Source organism: Triticum dicoccoides, chromosome 1A, assembly GCF_002162155.2.
Source record: "Triticum dicoccoides isolate Atlit2015 ecotype Zavitan chromosome 1A, WEW_v2.0, whole genome shotgun sequence".
Classification (NCBI taxonomy): domain Eukaryota; kingdom Viridiplantae; phylum Streptophyta; class Magnoliopsida; order Poales; family Poaceae; genus Triticum; species Triticum dicoccoides.
Genome location: NC_041380.1, coordinates 412,525,194 through 412,550,588, shown reverse-complemented (window position 1 = coordinate 412,550,588; position 25,395 = coordinate 412,525,194). Strand labels below are relative to the sequence as shown.

The following is a 25,395-nucleotide window of genomic DNA, read 5'->3' as shown; positions in this document are numbered from 1 at the left end:
TCCTAGATGGTTGGATTCGATCAATTTTTCTCTATGGGATTGCATACAAAGCAGCTCATAAGAAGAAGTAATACTCTATCCGAAACATTTTGAAGGACTGAAATCATACAATATTCCTATAAGATTTGAACAAAGATAACCCTAAAATGAGCTTACTATGTTACAAGTGTATTGCTCACATTGGTGTCATATTTTCTCTACAAAGCTTGATATTTTCACTCATAATATGGAATCAAGGGGATACAAATACAATCAGCACATACTTGGCCTCTACATGACTAGAATGCACACGTCTAACATCAAAGGTATACACACAAATGATCACATCGGCAAAAATCAACGTTTTACAAGACCGAAGCTATGTGCACACACAAATGTGCGCCGCCGGTGGATGGCCGTCGCACCTGGCCACACCACCACGCTGATTGGAGCTCTCGACCAACAAGAGGGAAAGGTCTCTCGAGTTTAATGACTTAACACAAGCGGAGACTAGATTCAAAAATATATCAAATCACATGGTGGCCAAACTTATTCGAAAACAGATTTGAAATGATATCAAAGGATCAATAAACCTTTCATGATAATAATAGTACAAGCGATCTCTATAATAGGACTAGTGATAATAGTCAATCATTTGTTTTTGAATCGATGTGCTCCCTCCAATACTGCAGATCCGATCCTCAGTGCATCATACGCCGCTCCATTAATTTACCAATGGTGCTGCTGGCGTCCAGTTCAATGCAAGAGACTTGACTACTGGTCGCAGGATATTTGCAATAGAAGTCTTCATGGCTTTTCATATCGAAGATTCTATGGTCTGTGGCATGCACCAACATGGAAAAGTACAGCTAAGAAAACATGGAAAAGTTGAAGTTACTCCTCCTTTTTCCCCGCAAAAAAAGAAGAAGAAGTTACTCCTCCTTTTTCTTCATGGCCTGGTGCAAAAGGGAAGAGTGCACGAAAATGTGACCGATTAGGGAATTTGGAATCGGCTAGGGTGATCCAAGAGTGCTTTGCCTTTATGACCGTCTAGTCCTGGACAAATGAAAGGTGATAAAGGCAAAGAATTTTTGGCATGGTGATTTAGTGGGGTGGTCAGATAGACTCACACTTGCTTGACTCATGTCGTCGCAAGTGGACTCATCCACCATTTGGAGTTGTGGATCATTGTGCAAGTTGCGTGACACGAGGTGTACGTTTGCGCTCGTAACTCACTTGTACCGGCATTGTCTCCCAAGAGGTATTTGCCTTGGACTTTATTTTTGTTTGATAAAAAGGGAATTGATTCAACCGTTATAAAGAGTATATCAAGCTATACAATCGCGATGAGCATGTTATCTTGGAACTACATCGTGCCTTGTCTTTTTCTTTCGAAAAGAGGGGGAAATCTAGTTGCTTAATTTTTCGTACAATGGTAATTCGAGGGAAACAAGGTAGAAATGCAGCCGACATGGAATCGCCGGGGCCACGCATGCACACGGCCACTGGATGGATCAGGGTCAGGCGGCGCACCTGGCCAGATCAAGTAGCACAACATGCATATATAGAGAGAGAGTACTAGAAAGGACGATAAATAAATAGGTCCAGATGTGCCTCAGCTCACTGGCCACTGTAGGGCAATAGAACATCTACGTTAGCCTTTAGGCTTTAGTCATGTCTCCTGACAGATCTGATGCGCCGTCCGTCATGCAATAATGCGTGCATGCAGTTTCCGTGATCCAATCGGCCATGGCTGTTGGTGATGATCGGATACTACGTCCCCGACTCGAGGGCCTGCGGCCTGACCGTTTGATCGTCGGCACTCGGCAGGTGCCCGTCTTTCTGACTCATATCCATATCACTGGCCATACCACACGCATATTCTAGGCCTCTCTGCCTGGCCGACGAAGCTATATCACGATAGCCTATCTTAGAGCAACAGGCCGACTCAAATGAACAACGATTTTATTTATCTTTTTTGTCCGTTTGAATCGCTCAGGCGGACACGAACGTCCGCTTTCGTGTTTGGGTCGATGTATGCGTCCAATACTGATCCGATCTATCTTTTGACAGCCCGAGTAATAAATAAATAAAACACACAATAATTATATAATATAGCCGGCCACGAAGGCCGGCGAGAGTCCACGCGTCTATATTAGCATTAAAAAAACAAAAGGCAAAATAAACTATGAGGCGACGCGCTGCCCTAGACATCGTCGTCGTCGTCCTCGAGGTCCGTAAGGTCGATGAGCGTCCCCAGGAGAATGCTGAGTTCCAGATGGCGTTCATGTCGGGCGTGGGTTGTGCCGGCGCCGGCGCGGGTTGTGCGGCCGCCGCGGCCTGGCGCGCATCCTCCTCGGCGTCGCGCTGCTCGGCCTCGGCGTCGCGCTCGAGCATCTCGAGGTACTCGCCGTCACGGTGCTCCTTGGCCAGTCAGATGTGGCGCCAGTGCTCGAGGTACGCTGCCTCCTGTGCCGGCGTCGCCCCCACCCAGACTGGCGGCACACGGACACACTCCCGCACTACTCCCGTCCAGGAGTAGCGTTCGATGGGCTCCGGCTCTGGCTCGGCCTTCACAGGGGCCGACGGGGTCACCGACGGCAGGACGCAGTCGCCCGCTGCGGAGAGGGCCATGGCCTGCCCCATTGCCGCCTCGTACGTGCCTCCTTTTCCTCTGCCGCCGCCGCCCTGCGCCGCTCGTCCTCCTCGCTCTCCGCGTAGACCGCCGCAAGGGCAGCTTGGTAGGCGGCCTCCGCCGCCTGGTCCTCCTCGCGGACGACGAGCGGGAGCGGTGGCACAGTGCGGTCGGCCTCGCGGACGCCGCGTCGCCTCGCCTCCTCGTGCTCAAAGGAGAATCAGCGCGCCTAGTTGGGCGAGTCCGAGGCGTAGGCGGAGTCGCGAAGCGGTGTCAGGAGCGCCCGCCGGCGCCGCACCTCCTCCGCGTGTGCCCCGGCCGACCGCGGGACCGCCGGCACCGGGATCCTCTCCGGATCTAGGTGCCAATTGTGCGACAGGGTGGCGTCGGGGTATGGGAGAGGCACGCGATGCTGCTAGTGTCACTCCGCCTGGTGCACCGGCACGTTGACGCTCTACCTCGGCCGGCGAGCTAGCGCCGACGGAGGCGGGAGAAACTCCGGGGGAAAGGGGGTTGCGGGCGACTTGCCCTTGGCCTTGCTGCTGCTGCCGACGCCGGAGAAGAGCCCCATTTGGCACGGCTGGGGTGGCTAGGGTTGGCTAGGGTTTGCCGGCGACAGGGAAGCGAGCGTGCCTAGATGGGGACGGGGGCTGGCTGGATGAGGACGGCCCCGCCGCACGGTCGGCTTAAAAAAGGACGCCCGCCGTTGCTGACGTGTGGGCCCGGGGTCATAACTTAATCTGACCAGATAGGTGGCGGGCGGTTGGACGAGCGTCAGGTGAGGACACAACGGACACCGAGAAGGCGCGCGTGGCGTTCGTTCCACATCCGCGCCGACGCATTTGGGACGCAAATTTGGACCGCAAATGCATTGACGCGGACGCTGGAACGGATACTATTTGAATTTGGGTCGCCGCGTTGGATCTTCTCTTTTATCCGCGCCAACTCAAACGAACCGCGGCGGACAAAATGAATCGCCCCGTTGGAGTTGCCCTTAGCATCTCGATCAGACCTCACATTGCCACCGATAGCTCCCGTGATAGATCTCTCGTTAATTTTTCAGTCTACTGAATATCAGTACTAGCACGGCCCAGCTCCAGCTGGATTTGGAGCTTGCGATCATCAGAGGCTGCATACAGATGGAGAGGGTCGAGCTTCCGGCCGGGGCCACGGGCGCACACGGCCAGTGGATGGATCATCGTGGCCGGGCTTCGCTATCAGTACTACATCAAGTGCATGCATTGCGGACACAACGACGTGGATAAATAGATAGGTGCATAGTGCCTTCATCTCCTGGCCGATCGATGCGTCCATTCCAAGGTGACTGGTGAGCAGCCGGCGATGGTACGTCGCGTACGTACAACTTGCCGCCATTGCCAACTTGGAGGCCCTGCAACCTGAGTGCCTATCTGGTCGGCCTTTTGGCCGTCTTTATGACTCAGACCGGCGTCACTTGCAACACATGCATTATTTACCTACTCCGATCATGTACTGGTGCATGATGCCAATTGGCGTTTCTGTCTTTGTCGTGGTAATTGGCAAGTGTTCCGTGAATCGTTCGGGACACTTTGCAGGATCCTGGTCGAGTGTTGCGTTTCTTGTGAATGGTCGTGATCTCAGTCATCCTTTATCTCTGCTTCTAGATGTAGTTTTGATGCGGCTCCTCCATCCACCGTCGTGAGTGATGCCGAACACAGCGCCATACATGAAAGCTCAAGATGCAAGCTTCACCAGATAGTGTTGTGCTCCCTGTAATGAGTGGTAAATCTTCGTAAGAATTTGGCAAAGACGGACGCAATCCTCCTCGGCCCTATCGACGACATAGCTTGTAAGCATGCGACAGGCATCCAATCGATTACGTGTTGCTGTCAGACTCAACTTTCATTATTACATGAACAGAATATGTGATCTTGAATGGTATGTGCTCTTAGATTGCCCAAAACAACTACTATGTGATATGACAGTGACACGATTAATTAGTACAGCTGCATGTTCGTTCGAGTGCTGCGAGCCGCCCAAGCACCAGCAGCCATTAGCAAGATTGCGCAGCTAGATTTTGTGGCTAATGCAGTCGATTTATATTAGCATATATTTCAATCCATGGTTTAGATAGCAACCGCACAAGAGGCAGAGTGATCGATGAACGCTTTAACGCAGGACCCCCATGTATGTATGGAGGTGCTTTCGGTTCTTAGCTGCAATCACTATTTGACCCGGAAAAAACAACTTTTCACTACTTTTCTATCTCATGCTCCTTCCGATCTATAACACTTATTATGGATCGGAGGGAGTAGTTTACAGCGGTTTGTGGCGAGGTAGTCATTTCCTATTTCCCTTGTTGTTACTTTGCTTCCAGAACATGTTTTGCTTTGAAAGTTAATGTGGTTTCTTTAGGCTGGCCATAGTGGGGATAACATAACTAGTATCATATATTTGGGACTCGCAAACATGCTTACGTGGCAGATAATTAAAGAAGAGAGAGAGGGTTATAGTAACATTGGTAGATACCGTAACATAATAAATGTTATGTTACTATGTGCCATGCATGACAGTAAATGAGACCACTCATGATACTACTTTATGATACTATGCACTATGGATGTAGTATCATATGCATGATACTAGTATATGTTACTCCCCACTATGACCGGTCTTACAAGTTCGGGAGTGATGTTTCTTCTACCAAAAAATATAGTTGTTTATATCATTTCCTTGCTTTGATGTTTTAACAGCTGTCAGTTTGAGGCTGTCCTGGATTTCGTCGACCACTCTGATTTTGTGAGCCACACCTTGTGAAAGGGACAAGCATCTCCATCTACCATACGCATGCATGCAAGAGTTTAGCTACATGTAGTTAGGTGAACTATCCACTTCTGTTAGTTGGGCACTATGGATTGATTACTTGCTATGCGTCGATTTTTCTTAATCTCAGAAAAAATTAACATGTCGGTCAAACTTAGGCTAGCTTGTGGACAAGATTTGAAAGGTTTTTGCCACTTTCCTCACTCTATGAATGTGCGTCATTTTGTATTTGGAGAGAACATTGAAGCGACGCAAAAGTTTTACCGCATATATAAATTATTAGGTGTATCGTGGATGAGAAGTATTATAAATGATTGAATGACTACAAACACAAATAACTTTAAAAGCGACGAATGGTCTCATATCTATTCCACCTAGCTGATATGTCGCATGTCTTATATTGGTTAAAACTACATAGATGCTCCTTTGGGTGAATATAGATGCTCCTTCAAGTGAATCATCGTTTTTTCCGCCGGAAAAGAAAGGCAATCCTAATATTTCATGGCAATCATTGTGTGCACAATGTATTTGCCAGTAGAGACCACCATTATACAGTATGTTTCAAGTCCTCTAGTCTAGTTAAAAATGATAACTAATTCCTTCTCAATTTCAAATTATAAGATGTTCTTAAAAAAAATCTGAATCCCGTGTATATAATGTGTTTTAGTGTGATTATTCATTCATTTCATTCTCTATGCCGTCTATATATCGAAACATACTTGTTTAAAAATATATCCAAAACGTCTTGTAATTCAGAATAAAGAAGTGCAGTACCTACCTAGTATAAGTACTGTAGTACTCCCTTGGTTCCAAAATAATTGTTGGTGGTTTCACTTTAGATTTGAACTAAAATCACAACAAGTATTTTGAAACGGGATGCATAGGGTGGAAGAAGACGAGGTGAAAAGTAACGGTGAGGATAAGGGACGCGTGGAGCGCTGAGGAAGAAGGGCCGGAAGGGGAGGGGCACCTTTCGCGCTGCAGTTCTACGCATTCAAATGTCCTCGCCCAGTACAGCGGTCCTGATGGCGAAACGAGTCACGCGTGCGTGCGTACCTTAACGTGTGCAGCGCATGTCGACAGAAGAGAAGGAGATGCCCTATCCGATTGTCACCCCTCGCCAGCTGCTGCATGCGATCTCAAGTCTCAACGGCGGTGGCCCAGACAAATATCTGATCAAGGTGCAGCCTACAGTGAACGGCCGCCATGATCGACCGACCGCCCGGGCTCTGGGAACGCGCATTGGAGACCATGCAGATATATATCGTCGGTAGGTACTGTGCGTATGGGCGTGTTTGGCGTGCAGGTGCAACACGTTGAAACACTCGACTACACACACAGGTGGCCGGCCGGTCAAAGCGTGATCGACTGCATCATGTGGCACGCACATGCATGAACACATATCCCCCAACCGCGTGCCCCCCTCACCACGAAAAATTAGAAAGGCTTCAGTTACATGACATGTCCTACCATGTCAGACGTACTCTCTACACGCTCATGAAAAAGCAAACCACCTGCTTCGTAGTAGATTAAAATTAGACATGTGCGTGTAGCTGCGTACGTAACGACGTTCCGCGTGCTCATCTTCTTTCCCGTGCATGCGGTCGACAAACGACCATCGATCGACTATTCACATCGTAAAGTATGTAGTACTGGTATTCCGTTTTATAGTGGTGTGGTATAGCTACCGCGCCTTGTTCATTCGTACGTAATCAACCAATTGATCACCCGATCGATGCGACGTGTTATATGTACCTGCCCCAAGATACGTAATTAATTGGGATAAGTAGATTGATTTGCCGTTCGCTATGATTTGTGTCAACGACATTAGCTGAGAGTTGACGTACATATCTCCTTGCGTGCGATCTAATCATAAACCACTCTTGCTAATCATAATCGGTTCTGACAAAACAAATCAAAGAGCGATATGGTGTCCTGTGTCACCTATATACAGAAGAGAAAGAGCGTATGTTTCAAGTTCTCTGAGCCATGACATGAATGATTAGCTTCTGATTCAAGCTAGAACAATGCACCATTATCATGTGTCTGGTTGTACAATCTTCGGACAAAAAAATGCCATGCCCACATCACTTTCGTTCAAGCTAATATTTCCGTCGCTACTGAAAAGTCGACGTCTGGACGTTGAGCACACATGCTCGCAAGCATGCACGAGACCATGATTTGATTTAGAGTGAATTCCACTTTTTACCCCATATTTATACATTTGTAATACTAATTACCCCTTCGAGTGAAAATTCGTCTAGAATACCCCTTTTGAAATCTTTGGACCCTTGTTTTTTGATGCGTGTCCATCAGGTAAGGTGTGAGGTGACGCCCTGTATCCAAAAACATGTGGACGGCCACAAGAAATGGAACAGATAGACAAGAGAAGCTTGAACAAGATCGTCAATGATGCCCTCCGATCCTTACATTTTTTTTACAAATCAATGACGCAACATGTCGATGCTATCGACCATAAACAAACAAAATGTAAAACTGGGGTAAAACCGTGTTAAAAGTCTCCAAAATCTGACATTTCGATAAAAGTTCCGCTAAATAGGGTAATATGTGTCACAAATGTACAACTACAAGGTAAAAAATGGAATTCACTCTTTGATTTATTGGTCACAGTCACTTCCTTTCTTCTTTCCACGGTCAGTGAAAAATAACATCTTAATACTTTATCTTTGATTAACTTTTCACAAGTTTACGCTCTTATTGTACATCTCAGTATGGTGGACCGGGCGATGACTTCATCATATGTAATAATGTTGTTCCATTCCATAGAAAATACCCATACTTGGTCGCAATGTATTTAATTTCAGAACAAAACAGATTCGGACTTCGCCAAAATATGCGAAAATTTGAAAATTCTTTCAAAGCTTTCAAATTATACTTAATTTTAATGAATTATAAGCTGTACTCACTCTCTCCGAAATTTTAGTGAGTACAATTATATTTAACTTCAGAACATAAAGGTTAGTTCTTAAGTTTTGCAAAATTTCAAACTACATGGATATGGAGAGCCAAAAGTCTTCTCTCACTTGATAATCTCTGTAAATTGTACTCACTCCCACTGAAATTAGTTGACGCTCAACTAATTCCGGACAGATGAAGTAAAATTTAGCAGGGCTCTCGTGCTGGCGAAACCTGTCCAACAATCCGCGCGGCCACTGGCAGGAGGACACTTGGTTCGGTCAGTGTGCGCGTGCGGTAGATTCTCGGGGGTAATTTGGTGAGCGAGATAGCGGGAAATGATGCGGTGTGATGTCACTTAGGCCACCTAAGTTGGTTTCCTTTTCCTCATGGCATCTCCAGCCATTCGGTCCCCCAGGGCGCCTAAATAGACCGGTCTGGAGGCGTGCCGGCGCTAGTTCGGCCTCTGGGGGCGACCTAGCTCCCAGTCACGCCCTCAAGCGCCGGCCCCAGCATGCGGGAAATTTAAAACTTGGTCGTTCCCGTCTTCAAAAGATGCCACAAATCTGGCGATCGGACGTAGTCTGGCATTACAAAAAATAGAGCGTCGCACGCCGCAAGTTCGCGTGCATGATTCACTCGGCGGGGTCGGCTCCAGGCGTTGGCGGAGTCGGCGTGCTCGGGTTCGGCGGTGTCGGAGCTGCTTCGGTGCTGGGCTGTGTCGGCGCGGCTTCGGCACTGCTGGGTGGCGGCGTAGAGGCGTCGTTCGGGCTTGGCGTCCGTGTGGCCGTGGGCGCAGGAGCTTGCGTCGTCGGCGTCGTCGGCGTTGCCGTCCGCATCTGATTCAGGATGAGGCCGCGCTCCGCCATGTACCACGCCCTGAGCTCCTCGTCGTCGCTCTGGATTATGTCCGCCCCGCCCATCAGAAAAGCCATGTCGGTGTTCCTCTTCTTCGCGGCGACGTTCGTCCGGAGCAGGTCGAGCTTGATGGCGATGTTCTTCATCAGCGACGACCACTGTGCCTCGGTCTTCTCTTCACGTAGGACGGCCCGGGCCTGGGCGTCGGCGAGGCAATGCTCGATGGACTCCTGCACTCGCGCGGTTGCCGCGTCGGCGTTTTCCGCTTCTTTGCCAATTTGTGGCCGTCCGGCCGCCCCTCACTCGCGCTCGGAGTCGTCGCGTCCGGATTGTATGTCTCCTTGGCCTTGTCGAGGGCACGTCGGACTTCCGCCCACTTCTCGCACTTGTCAATGCGCTTGTAGACGTGGAGGTGCTTGAAGTCGGCGTCTTGGTTGTCGCCCCGATACTGTTGGGGAACGTAGCAGAAATTCAAAAATTTTCCTACGTAACACCAAGATCTATCTATGGAGAGACCAGCAACGAGTAGAAAGGGGAGGAGAGTTTGCATCTACATACCCTTGTAGATCGCTAAGCGGAAGCGTTCAAGTGAACGGGGTTGATGGAGTCGTACTCGTCGTGATTCAAATCACCGATGATCAAGTGCCGAACGGACGGCACCTCCGCGTTCAACACACGTACAGCCCGGTGACGTCTCCCACGCCTTGATCCAGCAAGGAGAGAGGGAGAGGTTGAGGAAGACTCCATCCAGCAGCAGCACAACGGCGTGGTGGTGATGGAGGAGCGTGTCAATCCTGCAGGGCTTCGCCAAGCACCATGAGAGAGGAGGAGTAGGGAGAGAGGTAGGGCTGCACCAAAAGGGAGAGAACTCATGTGTATGGCAGCCCCAAACCTCAACTATATATAGGGGGAAGGGGGGGCTGCGCCCCCTTTAGGGTTTCCCACCCCCAAGGGGTGCGGCTAGCCCTAGATGGCGAAGGGGGTGGCGGCCAAGAGGGGAGAGGAGAGGGAGGCGCACCAATATGGGCCTTAAGGCCCATCTGGACTAGGGTTTGCCCCCTCCCACTCTCCCTTGCGCCTTGGCCCCTTGTGGGGGGCGCACCAGCCCTCCTAGGGGCTGGTCCCCTCCCACACTTGTCCCACACAACCTTCTGGGGCAGGTGGCCCCACTTGGTGGACCCCCGGGACCCTCCCGGTGGTCCCGGTACAATACCGATATCGCCCGAAACTTTTCCGGTGACCAAAACAGGACTTCCCATATATAAATCTTTACCTCCGGACCATTCCGGAACTCCTCGTGACGTCCGGGATCTCATCCGGGACTCCGAACAACATTCGGTAACCACATACAAGCTTCCTTTATAACCCTAGCGTCATCGAACCTTAAGTGTGTAGACCCTACGGGTTCGGGAGACATGCAGACATGACCGAGACGTTCTCCGGTCAATAACCAACAGCGGGATCTGGATACCCATGATGGCTCCCACATGTTCCACGATGATCTCATCGGATGAACCACGATGTCAAGGACTCAATCGATCCCGTATACAATTCCCTTTGTCTAGCGGTATTTTACTTGCCCGAGATTCGATCGTCGGTATCCAATACCTTGTTCAATCTCGTTACCGGCAAGTCACTTTACTCGTTCCGTAACACATCATCCCGTGATCAACTCCTTGGTCACATTGCGCATATGATGATGTCCTACCGAGTGGGCCCAGAGATACCTCTCCGTTTACACGGAGTGACAAATCCCAGTCTCGATTCGTGCCAACCCAACAGACCCTTTCGGAGATACCTGTAATGCACCTTTATAGCCACCCAGTTACGTTGTGACGTTTGGTACACCCAAAGCATTCCTACGGTATCCGGGAGTTGCACAATCTCATGGTCTAAGGAAAAAGATACTTGACATTGGCAAAGCTCTAGCAAATGAACTACACGTTCTTTTGTGCTAGTCTTAGGATTGGGTCTTGTCCATCACATCATTCTCCTAATGATGTGATCCCGTTATCAACGACATCCAATGTCCATAGCCAGGAAACCATGACTATCTGTTGATCACAACGAGCTAGTCAACTAGAGGCTCACTAGGGACATATTGTGGTCTATGTATTCACACGTGTATTATGATTTCCGGATAATACAGTTATAGCATGAATAAAAGACAATTATCATGAACAAGGAAATATAATAATAATACTTTTATTATTGCCTCTAGGGCATATTTCCAACAGTCTCCCACTTGCACTAGAGTCAATAATCTAGTTCATATCGCCATGTGATTAACACTCACAGGTCACATCGCCATGTGACTAATACCCAAGAGTTTACTAGAGTCAGTAGTCTAGTTCACATCACTATGTGATTGACACTCAATGAGTTTTATGTTTGATCATGTTGCTTGTGAGAGAGGTTTTAGTCAACGGGTCTGAACCTTTCAGATCCGTGTGTGCTTTACAAATCTCTATGTCATCTCCTAGATGCAGCTACCACGCTCTATTTGGAGCTATTCCAAACAACTGTTCTACTTGGAGCTATTCTAAATTATTGCTCCATTATATGTATCCGGTCTCTCTACTCAGAGCTTATCTGGATAGGTGTCAAGCTTGCATCGTCGTAACCTTTACGACGAACTCTTTTACCACCTCCATAATCGAGAAAATTCCTTAGTCCATTAGTTACTAAGGATAACTTTGACCGCTGTCCTGTGATCCATTCATGGATCACTCTTGTACCCCTTGACTGACTCATGGCAAGGCACACTTCAGGTGCGGTACACAGCATAGCATACTGAAGAGCCTACGTCTTAAGCATAGGGGACGACCTTCGTCCTTTCTCTCTATTCTGCCGTGGTCGAGCTTTTAAGTCTTAACTTCGTACCTTACAACTCAGGCAAGAACTCCTTCTTTGACTGGTCCATCTTGAACACCTTCAAGATCATGTCAAGGTATGTGCTCATTTGAAAGTATTATTAAGCATTTTTATCTATCCTTATAGATCTTGATGCTCAATGTTCAAGCAGCTTAATCCAGGCTTTCCATTGAAAAACACTTTCAAAATAACCCTATATGCTTTCCAGAAATTCTACGTCATTTCTGATCAACAATATGTCAACAACATATACTCATCAGAAATTCTATAGTGCTCCCACTCACTTCTTTGGAAATACAAGTTTCTCATAAACTTTGTACAAACCCAAGATCTTTGATCATCATCAAAGCATACATTCCAACTCCGAGATGCTCACTCCAGTCCTTAGAAGGATCGCTGGAGCTAGCATACCTTTTAGCATCCTTAGGATCGACAAAACTTTTCTGATTGTATTGCATACAACCTTTCCTTATGAAAACTAGTAAGGAAACTTGTCTTGACATCCATCTGCCAGATTTCATAAATGCAGCTAATGCTAACATGATTCCGACGGACCTTAAGCATCGCTACGAGTGAGAAAATCTCATCGTAGTCAACTCCTTGAACTTGTCGGAAAACACTTCGCCACAAGTCGAGCTTCATAGATGGTGACATTACCATCCACGTCCGTCTTCTTCTTAAAAGATCCATTTATCTCAATGGATTGCCGATCATCGGGCAAGTCCATCAAAGTTCATGCTTTGTTCTGATATATGGATACTATCTCGGATTTCATGGCTTCTAACCATTTGTCAGAATTCGGGCCCACCATCGCTTCTCCATAGCTCGTAGGTTCATTGTTGTCCAGCAACATGACTTTCAAGACAGGATCACCTTACCACTCCGAAGTAGTACGTGTCCTTGTCGTCCTACGAGGTTCGGTAGTGACTTGATCCGAAGTTTCATGATCAATATCATAAGCTTCCACTTCAATTGGTGTAGGTGCCACAGGAACAACTTCCTGTGCCCTGCTACACACTGGTTGAAGTGATGGTTCAATAACCTCATCAAGTCTCCACCATCCTCCCACTCAACTCTTTCGAGAGAAACCTTTCCTCGAGAAAGGACCCGATTCTAGAAACAATCCATATTGCTTTCGGATCTGAATTAGGAGGTATACCCAACTGTTTTGGGTTTCCTATGAAGATGCATTTTATCCGCTTTGGGTTCGAGCTTATCAACCTGAAACTTTTTCATATAAGCCTCGCAGCCCCAAACTTTTAAGAAACGACAACTTAGGTTTCTCTAAACCATAATTCATACGGTGTCATCTCATCGGAATTACGTGGTGCCCTATTTAAAGTGAATGCGGTTGTCTCTAATGCCTAACCCATGAACGATAGTGGTAATTCGATAAGAGACATCATGGTACGCACCATATCCAATAGGGTGCAACTATGATGTTCGGACACACCATCACACTATGGTGTTCCAGGCGGTATTAATTATGAAACAATTTCCACAATGTCTTAATTGTGTGCCAAAACTCGTAACTTAGATATTCATCTCTATGATCATATCATAGACATTTTATCCTCTTGTCACAATGATTTGCTACTTCACTCTGAAATTACTTGAACCATTCAATAATTCAGACTTGTGTTTCATCAAGTAAATATACTCAACATTTACTCGAATCATCTGTGAAGTAAGAACATAATGACATTCACTGCATGCCTCAGCACTCATTGGACTGCACACATCAAAATGTGTTGCTTCCAACAAGTTGCTATCTTGTTCCATTTTACTGAAACCGAGGCTTTTCAGTCATCTTGCCTATGTGGTATTATTTGCATATCTCAAGTGATTCAAAATCAAGTGAGTTCAAACGGTCCATTTGCATGGAGTTTCTTCATGCATATATACCAATAGACATGGTTCGCATGTCTCAAACTTTTCAAAAATGAGTGAGTCCAAAGATCCATCAACATGGAGCTTCTTCATGCGTTTTATACCATTATGACTTACATGGAAGTGCCACAAGTAAGTGGTACTATCATTACTATCTTATATCTTTTGGCATGAAAATGTGTATCCCTACGATCAAGATTCAATAAACCATTCCTTTAGGTGCAAGAGCACTTATTCAGGTTTAATACTAATCTTGATGGTAGAGGGAGCGTGCGATGTTAGATCACATCAAACTTGGAAACACTTCCAACACATATCGTCAGCTCACCTTTAGCCAGTCTCTGTTTTATTCCGTAGCTTTTATTTCGAGTTACTAACACTTAGCAACCGAACCGGTATCTAATACCCTGGTGCTACTAGGAGTACTAGTAAAGTACACATTAACATAATGTATATCCAATATACTTCTATCGACCTTGCCAGCCTTCTCATCTACCAAGTATCTAGGGTAATCCTGCTCCAGTGGTTGTTCCCCTTATTACAGAAGCACTTAGTCTCGGGTTTGGGTTCAACCTTGGGTTTCTTCACTTGAGCAGCAGCTGAATTGCCGTTTCATGAAGTATACCTTTGTTCCCTTGCCCTTCTGGAAACTAGTGGTTTCACCAACCATCAACAATTGATGCTCCTTCTTGATTTCTACTTTCGCGGTGTCAAACATTGTGAATACCTCAAGGATCATCTTATTTATCCCTGATATGTTATAGTTCATCACGAAGCTCTAGCAGCTCGGTGGCAATGACTTTGGGAAAACATCACTATCTCATCTGGAAGATCAACTCCCACTCGATTCAAGTGATTGTTGCACTCAGACAATCTGAGCACAAGCTCAACGATTGAGCTTTTCTCCCTTAGTTTGCAGGCTAAGAAAATCGTCGGAGGTCTCATACCGCTTGACGTGGGCACGAGCCTGAAATCCCAATTTCAGCCCTCGAAACATCTCATATGTTCCGCGACGTTTCGAAAACGTCTTTGGTGCCTCTACTTAAACCATTTAACTGAACTATCACGTAGTTATCAAAACGTGTATGTCCGATGTTCGCAACATCCACAAACGACATTTGGGGTTCAGCACACTAAGCGGTGCATTAAGGACATAAGCTATCTACTGTCTGCATAATCGCTACTTTCAACTTTCAACTATATTTTCTCTAGGAACATATCTAAAACAGTAGAACTAAAGCGCGAGCTACGACATAATTTGCAAAATCCTTTTGACTATGTTCAGGATAATTAAGTTCATCTTATGAACTCCCACTCAGATAGACATCCCTCTAGTCATCTAAGTGATTACATGATCCGAGTCAAACTAGGCCGTGTCCGATCATCACGTGAGACGGACTAGTCATCATCGGTGAACATCTTTATGTTGATCGTATCTTCTATACGACTCATGCTCGACCTTTCGGTCTCCGTGTTCCGAGGCCATGTCTGTACATGCTAGGCTCGTCAAGTTAACCCTAAGTGTTTTTGCTGTGTAAAACTGTCTTACACCCGTTGTATGTGAACGTAAGAATCTATCACACCCGATCATCACGTGGTGCTTCGAAACGATGAACTGTAGCAACGGTGCACAGTTAGGGGAGAACACTTCTTGAAATTTTGTAAGGGATCATCTTATTTACTACCGTCGTCCTAAGTAAACAAGATGCATAAACATGATAAACATCGCATGCAATCAAATAGTGACATGATATGGCCAATATCATTTTGCTCCTTTTGATCTTCATCTTCGGGGCTCCATGATCATCATCGTCACCGGCATGACACCATGATCTCCATCATCATGATCTCCATCATCGTGTCTTCATGAAGTTGTCACGCCAACGACTACTTCTACTTCTATGGCTAACGCGTTCAGCAATAAAGTAAAGTAATTTACATGGCGTTCTTCAATGACACGCAGGTCATACAAAAATAAAGACAACTCCTATGGCTCCTGCCGGTTGTCATACTCATCGACATGCAAGTCGTGAATCCTATTACAAGAACATGATCAATCTCATACATCACATATATCATTCATCACATCCTTTTGGCCATATCACATCACATAGCATACCCTGCAAAAACAAGTTAGACGTCCTCTAATTGTTGTTGCATGTTTTACGTGGCTGCTATGGGTTTCTAGCAAGAACGTTTCTTACCTACGCAAGACCACAACGTGATATGCCAATTTCTATTTACCCTTCATAAGGACCCTTTTCATCGAATCCGTTCCGACTAAAGTGGGAGAGACTGGCACCCGCTAGCCACCTTATGCACCAAGTGCATGTCAATCGGTGGAACCTGTCTCACGTAAGAGTACGTGTAAGGTCGGTCCGGGCCGCTTCATCCCACAATACCGTCGAAACAAGATTGGACTAGTAACGGTAAGCATATTGAACAACATCAACGCCCACAACTACTTTGTGTTCTACTCGTGCAAAGAATCTACGCAATTGACCTAGCTCATGATGCCACTGTTGGGGAACGTAGCAGAAATTCAAAAATTTTCCTACGTAACACCAAGATCTATCTATGGAGAGACCAGCAACGAGTAGAAAGGGGAGGAGAGTTTGCATCTACATACCCTTGTAGATCGCTAAGCGGAAGCGTTCAAGTGAACGGGGTTGATGGAGTCGTACTCGTCGTGATTCAAATCACCGATGATCAAGTGCCGAACGGACGGCACCTCCGCGTTCAACACACGTACAGCCCGGTGACGTCTCCCACGCCTTGATCCAGCAAGGAGAGAGGGAGAGGTTGAGGAAGACTCCATCCAGCAGCAGCACAACGGCGTGGTGGTGATGGAGGAGCGTGGCAATCCTGCAGGGCTTCGCCAAGCACCATGGGAGAGGAGGAGTAGGGAGAGAGGTAGGGCTGCACCAAGAGGGAGAGAACTCATGTGTATGGCAGCCCCAAACCTCAACTATATATAGGGGGAAGGGGGGGCTGCGCCCCCTTTAGGGTTTCCCACCCCCAAGGGGTGCGGCTAGCCCTAGATGGCAAAGGGGGTGGCGGCCAAGAGGGGAGAGGAGAGGGAGGCGCACCAATATGGGCCTTAAGGCCCATCTGGACTAGGGTTTGCCCCCTCCCACTCTCCCTTGCGCCTTGGCCCCTTGTGGGGGGAGCACCAGCCCTCCTAGGGGCTGGTCCCCTCCCACACTTGTCCCACACAACCTTCTGGGGCAGGTGGCCCCACTTGGTGGACCCCCGGGACCCTCCCGGTGGTCCCGGTACAATACCGATATCGCCCGAAACTTTTCCGGTGACCAAAACAGGACTTCCCATATATAAATCTTTACCTCCGGACCATTCCGGAACTCCTCGTGACGTCCGGGATCTCATCCGGGACTCCGAACAACATTCGGTAACCACATACAAGCTTCCTTTATAACCCTAGCGTCATCGAACCTTAAGTGTGTAGACCCTACGGGTTCGGGAGACATGCAGACATGACCGAGACGTTCTCCGGTCAATAACCAACAGCGGGATCTGGATACCCATGATGGCTCCCACATGTTCCACGATGATCTCATCGGATGAACCACGATGTCAAGGACTCAATCGATCCCGTATACAATTCCCTTTGTCTAGCGGTATTTTACTTGCCCGAGATTCGATCGTCGGTATCCAATACCTTGTTCAATCTCGTTACCGGCAAGTCACTTTACTCGTTCCGTAACACATCATCCCGTGATCAACTCCTTGGTCACATTGCGCATATGATGATGTCCTACCGAGTGGGCCCAGAGATACCTCTCCGTTTACACGGAGTGACAAATCCCAGTCTCGATTCGTGCCAACCCAACAGACACTTTCGGAGATACCTGTAATGCACCTTTATAGCCACCCAGTTACGTTGTGACGTTTGGTACACCCAAAGCATTCCTACGGTATCCGGGAGTTGCACAATCTCATGGTCTAAGGAAAAAGATACTTGACATTGGCAAAGCTCTAGCAAATGAACTACACGATCTTTTGTGCTAGTCTTAGGATTGGGTCTTGTCCATCACATCATTCTCCTAATGATGTGATCCCGTTATCAACGACATCCAATGTCCATAGCCAGGAAACCATGACTATCTGTTGATCACAACGAGCTAGTCAACTAGAGGCTCACTAGGGACATATTGTGGTCTATGTATTCACACGTGTATTATGATTTCCGGATAATACAGTTATAGCATGAATAAAAGACAATTATCATGAACAAGGAAATATAATAATAATACTTTTATTATTGCCTCTAGGGCATATTTCCAACAGATACATGGCGAACATACGCAGCAGCTGCGCGGAGGAACAAACAGTTGGCGGGCGGCGGGCGTAGCCGACGAAGATATGCGGGCGAACGGCGTGCGTACCTGATCCTCAATGCTGGCGCCGCTCTCCGGGCGAGCCGTGACCTCCTCGACGATTCCATGCCATTTGTTGCACGCCAACTGGATACGCCCCCAATGGTTCACCATCGCCTTGGAGCCACGCTACATGTAGACGCCTTTGAAGTACGAGTCGACGAGCTTCCGCTCGTCGAACTCGGCCTTGATGCGGTCCCAGTACGTCTCCAAGCTCTGGTTCGCGCCGGTGGTCGGGTCGGGGCAGGCGACTTTCCATGCTTCGGCGAGGCATTCCTCCTCCTTGGACGTCCACTTGATGCGCGGTTCGCCTGACCTAGCCGCCCGCTTCTTCTTCTTCTGGCGCCCCTTCATCGAAACAGGAGCCGGCTCCTCCTCCTCCTCCTCGTCCTTCTCCTCGGGTTCCCGCGCTTCGTGCGCGTTCTCGCCGTAGACGTAGCCGAGCTCGGCCTCCATGTCGCCGTTGAGATCCACTACCTCGTCCTGGGTGGCGAACCCGGGAGACGCGGCGGCCGCGGTCGATCCTGTCGCGATGATGTCGTCCATGTCGGCTCCTGTGTCGTCGGCGTCGCCGAGGTGCGAGAAGGGCAGCGGACCACGTCGGAGATGGGGCGTCGGTGTGGACGCGTAGGCGGCGGGCGGTGAGTAGTTGTATGGAGGGTACTGCACGCCGACGAAGGCGGGCGAGGGTGTGCGCGTCGCGGGGTGGCCATGGGGAAGGTCACGTTTGGGTTGAACCCCCCGTGCGCGTCGCCGTCGGCGTAGCCGGGCGATGACGATTCCCATGGAGAGCCGACGCCTTGCTGTCCCCAGGGCGCTTACTGGGCGTGGCTGACGGCGGGTGGATTCATCATCCCCGCGTGGTCGACCGATGAGGAAGACACCGCCGCACGCGCCGCGTTGTCGCGGGCCTTCTTGGGAATGGCCCTGTTCCGCCGGTTGGTGGTGACTGCGTCGCGTCGCTGAACTTCCACCCTCCACTCGGCGCTTGACATGCCCGGTGGCTTCGATGGCGGCACCCTCGGCTTCCTCTGCTTCGGCTGGGCCACGGTGCCAGTCGTGGTTGCCGCCGCGCGCGGCATGGCGTACTTCTTCGGCGGCATGGCGGCGACTGGAAGGCGAGCTGGAGGGGGTTTGGCGGGAGAAAGGGAAAGAATGGCGGGAGGAAGGCGAGCGAGCAGGAGAGATGCGAGGGAAAAGCGTCAAGAAACGGCGGGAAAAGGCCCTCGGGTCGCCGCCAGGGCGGGCCCACGCGCCTTTTTCGCTTGCGCCGACTCCCCAAGCGCCCCCCAGGGCGCCGGGTTCGGCTTGAGTCCGCCGGCACCAGTTTTTGCCCGAGCCGGCGAAAAACGGACTTCTGGGGGCGCGACTGGGCGGTTTTTTTGACGCCGGCACGGCAAAATCGCTTGGGGAAGGCCTGTTGGGGACGTTGATCTGACCGGCGATTTGTCCTGGCTTGCTCTAATGATAAGATGCTACGACCATAGGTTTACTATATGTGGCACTGTTTGTGCACACGCAGATCTTTTTCTCTGCATGCGATGGTTGGATGAGCTCGGTTTGGTGCTGAAAGTAGGACAGTGCATGCATAGTTACGAATAAGCCCGTACGACTGCAAGACATTACCAGTCTGCCGGCGAATAGTAGAGTAGACTATTTTTACTGGGGTCGACATCAACTGCAGCTTTTTGAAAAAATTGATCGGAAACTATCCAATTACACGCGGTTTCAACAAGTGAGCTATATACGTGTAATGGACCGCGTGTAATTGGGTAGTTTCCGATCAATTTTGTCGAAGAGCTACAGTTGATGTCGACCTTAGTAAAAATAGTCTACTCTACTATTCGCCGACAGAATGGCAATATATTGGCAGTCGTACAATCTTATTCGTAACTATGAATGCAATGTCCTACTTTCAGCACCAAACCAAGCTCATCCAACCATCGCATGCAGAGAAAAAGATCTGGCGTGTGCACAAACAGTACCACATATAGTAAACCTATGGTCATGGCATCTTATCAATTACCGCACCAACCTACTTGTCAGCTCTGCCGTACCTCCCCTGAGACGGCACGGCACATTCTTTTCGAGTGCCGCTTCTCCAGACGTATCTGGACGGCCGCGGCCTCTTGGCTGTCCTGTCCAGACCTCATCAGCAGCATCGGGGAGGGTAGGCCTAAAGTCGTGGACTATTGGTTGGCCGTTTCGAAGTCCACCACCTCCTCCCCAAATGGCTTGCGCTCAGCTATCACGCTCATCACTTGGGAGATCTCGAAAGAGAGGAACGAACGAGTTTTCAACAACAAGTCCTTCCTGCCATCGGTTGTCATGCATAAGATTAGGGAAGAGGGGAAGGACTGGATCCTAGCCGGTGCTAAAAATCTGGCGGAACTTGTAGGCTGATCCTCTTCCCCCTGTGTCGGGGGCGGTGGTCGCCCCCTTCCTCGTTTTTTTGTTGTTTTTGGCTCTTGCCATACCCCCGTTTGCTTCTCCTATATCAATATAAGGCAAAAGCTTTTTTGCCCGTTTCAAAAAATCATTAGGGCAAGCCAGGACAAATCATGAGGAAAAGGAAACCAACTTAGATGGCCTAAGTAACACTACACCTTATAATTTTCCGGCAATCTCGCTCACCAAATTACCCCCGAGAATCTACCCCACGTGCAGGGCCGGCCCTGGAGTTTCGAGGGCCCTAGGGCGGACTCCATTAGTGGGCCTAGCGGCTGCGATGGAGGAAAAAAAAGGAATTCCATACTTTGATATGTAAAAATTCTTGTAAGGCCATAAACCATGATATATTTTTCCGTTGTAAATATTACTCCGTCCCTTGTCTAGGTACATAAGTATGTACACAAATTTAAGACAAGTAATTTGAAACGGAGGATGTATCTGATAATAATATATTGCGGTGTTTCAATAATATTGGCATCTAATTGCTTTAGATTATCAGTAGTGTCACTTCAAAAAATAAATTGACTCACAACCTCCTTCTAAAATTTAGTTAACTGATGTGCTCATTTTCTCTTTTTCTTTTCTCGGAACTAGATAAATGTGTTTAGGCAACATGTTTGTGAAAACCGAAAAGAATACACCTAAGCTTTGGAGTAAATAAGAAGCAATAATATGTGTGCTCCAACGCTGGTGTGCTCTTCAGATATCCAAGTCCAAAACATCGAGATTCGGCGACCAAGAGTACCGGTTATCTCCTCCAAGAATGCAAGGTTTATAAAAGCAGAATACAACTTAATTATAATCAACCAGATTAAAATTGAGGGCCAAAAGAATTCATAAAAATAATTTACCTCTGTCGTTCGGCTGTTCCTCACCCTAGGCGCAGCCGGCAGCCGTTGCAACGCTCCAGCCTTCGGCAGAGTTGCACAACGTTCGCCCGCATCGTCCTCCGTGTGTGACGGGAAACGAAGCCATGAGCCCTGAGCGAGTGAAGATTGCTAGAATTGAGCTATGGATTCCGCAAACTAACAGCCACAGGAAATGTTCTTCCCTCACAAGAAAAAAAAACAGCCACGGCTTCGCGCACACATCCAGACACGTATAGCCGATCCATAATCTGGAACCAATTCAGCTATGTGTGCGTTCTTTGGGCTTCTAATAAATATTGGGCTTGTACGGCTGTACCCAATCCTTTAGCATACATTATATGGCCTGGGTCGGGGCCCCTGGTTCGGCTGGGCCCCAGGCCGCCGCCCCCGCTGCCCTGGCCCAGGGCCGGCCCTGCCCACGTGTACACCGACCGAACCAAGTGTCCTCCCGCCAGAGGCCGCACGGGTTGTTGGACAGGTTTCGCCTGCTAAATTTTACTCCATCCGTCCGAAATTTGTTGAACGTCAATTAATTTTGGAGGGAGGGAGTACTATTTACAGAGATTATCAAGTTAGAGAAAACTTTTGTTTCGCCATATCTGTGTAGTCTGAAATTTGCAAAACTTGGAGACCAACCATTATGTTTAAAAAAATCAGATTTTTTTTTGCACATGTACATAGGGATATGCTACATGTCTATAAATTTTGATGAAGAAATATGTTTTGATGTGAGAGCTACATGAAAAAAAATCATTAGCTCACATAAAAATGCATTTCGTCATGAAACTTTGCAAACACGTAGTATAGATCCCTATGTACATGAAAATTCATACTCCCTCCATCCACAAGGCCTAATACGAGTTTTGAGGTTACTTTTGACTATAGGTTAAAGTAATAATATATGATATGCATGCTACACAAAGCATACCCTTAAATTCATGAATGAAAGGAGTTTCTAATTATATGATTTTTATATCATGCATCTTATATATATATATATATATATATATATATATATATATATATATATATATATATATATCAATGGTCAAACGCAACCTCCCTGTTCATACATAATGCAAGTATGAAATATTTCTACATTAAAACACACTAGCTTTTATTTCGCGCACACACACACACGCGCGCGCACACACACACACACTAGCTTTTGATTTAGATCTTTCCTCCGCGGATAATTCATCTGAAATTAATCTTTAAATGTCCATAACAACTCCGGAAAAAATCTCATCCATTCTACCGGCCTCGCACACGCCATCGCCCATCATGCATGCCCCGACAGGCGGCATCATGGCACATTCAAGAACGGAACGGGTACAAAACGCAACACCCGAAAGCCGTTGACGCAACGGAATACGCCGAGTCGGTCTCCGAGAACATATACCCGTCGTCCACGTTCCGGATGTGATCTCAGCGCCGGAGGTGACGCGGAGGAGGATCGCCGCCCGGGACCAGTTCGTCATCCTGGCGACCGACGGGGTAAGGGGCTAACCTATTTTATTTTTTTTGCCTCTTACAGTTCCATTTTTATGCCTTGGCAGTTGACACAATTCGAATGCATCATCTGGTGGTGGACATTCTCCGGCAGGTTTGGGATGTGGTCTCCAACGAAGAGGCGGTGCATATCGTGGCTGCCACGCCGGACAGGGAGAAGGCGGTGAAGCGCCTGGTCCAGTGTGTCGTCCATGCTTGGAGGCACAAGCGGCGGGGGTACGCCGTCGACGACTGCTCGGCGATCTGCCTCTTCCTCCACTCGCGACCATCCTAGACAGAGGCAACTTTGTCCCCGTGTTGCTGTCAGATCCCAGGAAGAGAAAGACGCCCGTCCTTCTCTTGGTAGAGTGGGTGTAGGGCAGAGACTCACAACGTGCAGCAGTTTGATGGGTGATCGGGACGCCTGGACGGTGGGTGAAAGTAACCGATGCCAGTGGATGACCGAAAGATGAGGACGATATGCTCCGATTGTCACTCCTCGACAATAGATACGGCGATCTGAACAACGGTGTGGCCCAGAAAATATCTGACCAAGGCATCCTACAGGAAAGCTTTGGTTATGTTGACAGTCTCATGCCACTGAAATGGTCAGAAAAATTAATGTGAGAAAAAGTTGCCGTAAGCATGTAAATAAACTGCATACAGGATTAGGCTCTCTATTTATTTGAAGTCTTATGATCGCAACAATGGTTCAATGATATATGCTCGTTTTGTTAGAAATTCGTACATTTTTTATCTGATATATGTATCCGCCCACTCTTTTTTTATATGCTCCATGGATTTACGTTGATGCGTAAATCAAAGTATTTCAAGTTTCCTATTGCGAGTTGCAATTCTGTCGGGATTTTAGCATGTACAAATATATTCCTGTCATTTATCCTTTTTTCTGCTAAATGTGCATGCTATTGTAGCTAATATCAAATTGTCCTATGCTTATTTTGTGTTGGTCAACCACCATTTTGTGGTTATTCCCCTATCAGTCATGTTTGTCACACATCTATCCATAATTTTGTGGTTATTTCCCAAATACCAGTCTTGTTTGTCACGTATTGATCCTATTATTTTGCTTGATAGATTACCCGTGTGTACTAATCGGTGTTTATGGCTTGTGCTGCACATGTGCAGTTTGTAGTTGATTCTGGGAGGGCCAGCCGAGGACAGTGTGACCTTCCTTCGACTTGAGCGGTAGGACCTACTATGGAATCACCTATGTGGGTGCAAAACGAGCAATTGAGCCTACTATAACATCAATGGCTCATGTGTCATGGCTACAAGGATTGTTGACACTTCTTTGATTGCACCTTATGGCACAGTAAAGACTACATCTATTTGATTAGGTGGCTTTGATTTTATTGACACTAAAGAATTCGCCTAAGAGTCTAAAGAGTACATACATCTGGTTTCTAACATTAGTCATGGTAATTTTGACACTTAAAAGTCCTAGCATTTGGTTCATTATTTTGTGTGAACAAAAAGTACTATTCTTCCAATGAATACGATTAATCCGATTTTTTGTTTGTTTCAACTAGCAATTTCTATCTCTAAGACAGTAACTATGATAATAGATGAGAGCATGTATGTAGATCTCAGGGATAATTCTGTGGAACCAGATTAATTAGATGTTGTATATTTATGTTACCAAATTTCATTTATAAACTACATCTCATTTCAATGCAGTTACTTTGACAAAATTTGTGGCGGGAGTATAAAGGGAGTCAGGATTGATCTTACAATGCTCAACATACAAGAAAAACGATGACAACGCGTCTAAACGGAGCTATCTATATAATAGTCTGTTTTATTTATCCTCGACTACCGTTGTGGCTTACTTTTGGTTCATTATTTGAACCTCAATGATATATCATGTTACATTTTATATGAAATGCGCCAATGGTAGATAATGAAACTTGATGCTTTAAACCTTTCCCAATTCTGTGGAATATGTATTTTGTATTACCGGGTTAGATGTGACTGTACCGGGTGGGGTGCGGCAAGCGAACAGGAGCATGACGGTGAGCACCATGAGAAGCTCAGGAATGCCCAATCATTTACCAGCCTTAAAAGAAAGTGTACACTCCTGTGGTGGATGCCACCAGCGAACCAACATTTATTATCAAATAACAACATTAGGTTTCGTTGCTCTGGTGCTCCCCGTGTGTTGAATTTGTATATGCAGAATTTTGGTATGTTAGATTTGAGTCCGCCTGCCCCC

General features: G+C 47.4%; 1 protein-coding gene across 1 annotated transcript; it reads left to right on the top strand.

The window, feature by feature from the left end:
- The first annotated feature begins 2,527 nt into the window (after positions 1 to 2,527).
- LOC119353453 (probable protein phosphatase 2C 48) lies at positions 2,528 to 23,457 on the top strand. Its single transcript, XM_037620079.1, has 3 exons — positions 2,528 to 2,678; positions 23,065 to 23,168; positions 23,278 to 23,457. The coding sequence occupies exons 1-3, from the start codon at positions 2,528 to 2,530 to the stop codon at positions 23,455 to 23,457; spliced, it is 435 nt and encodes a 144-aa protein (XP_037475976.1).
- Positions 23,458 to 25,395: the final 1,938 nt, after the last annotated feature.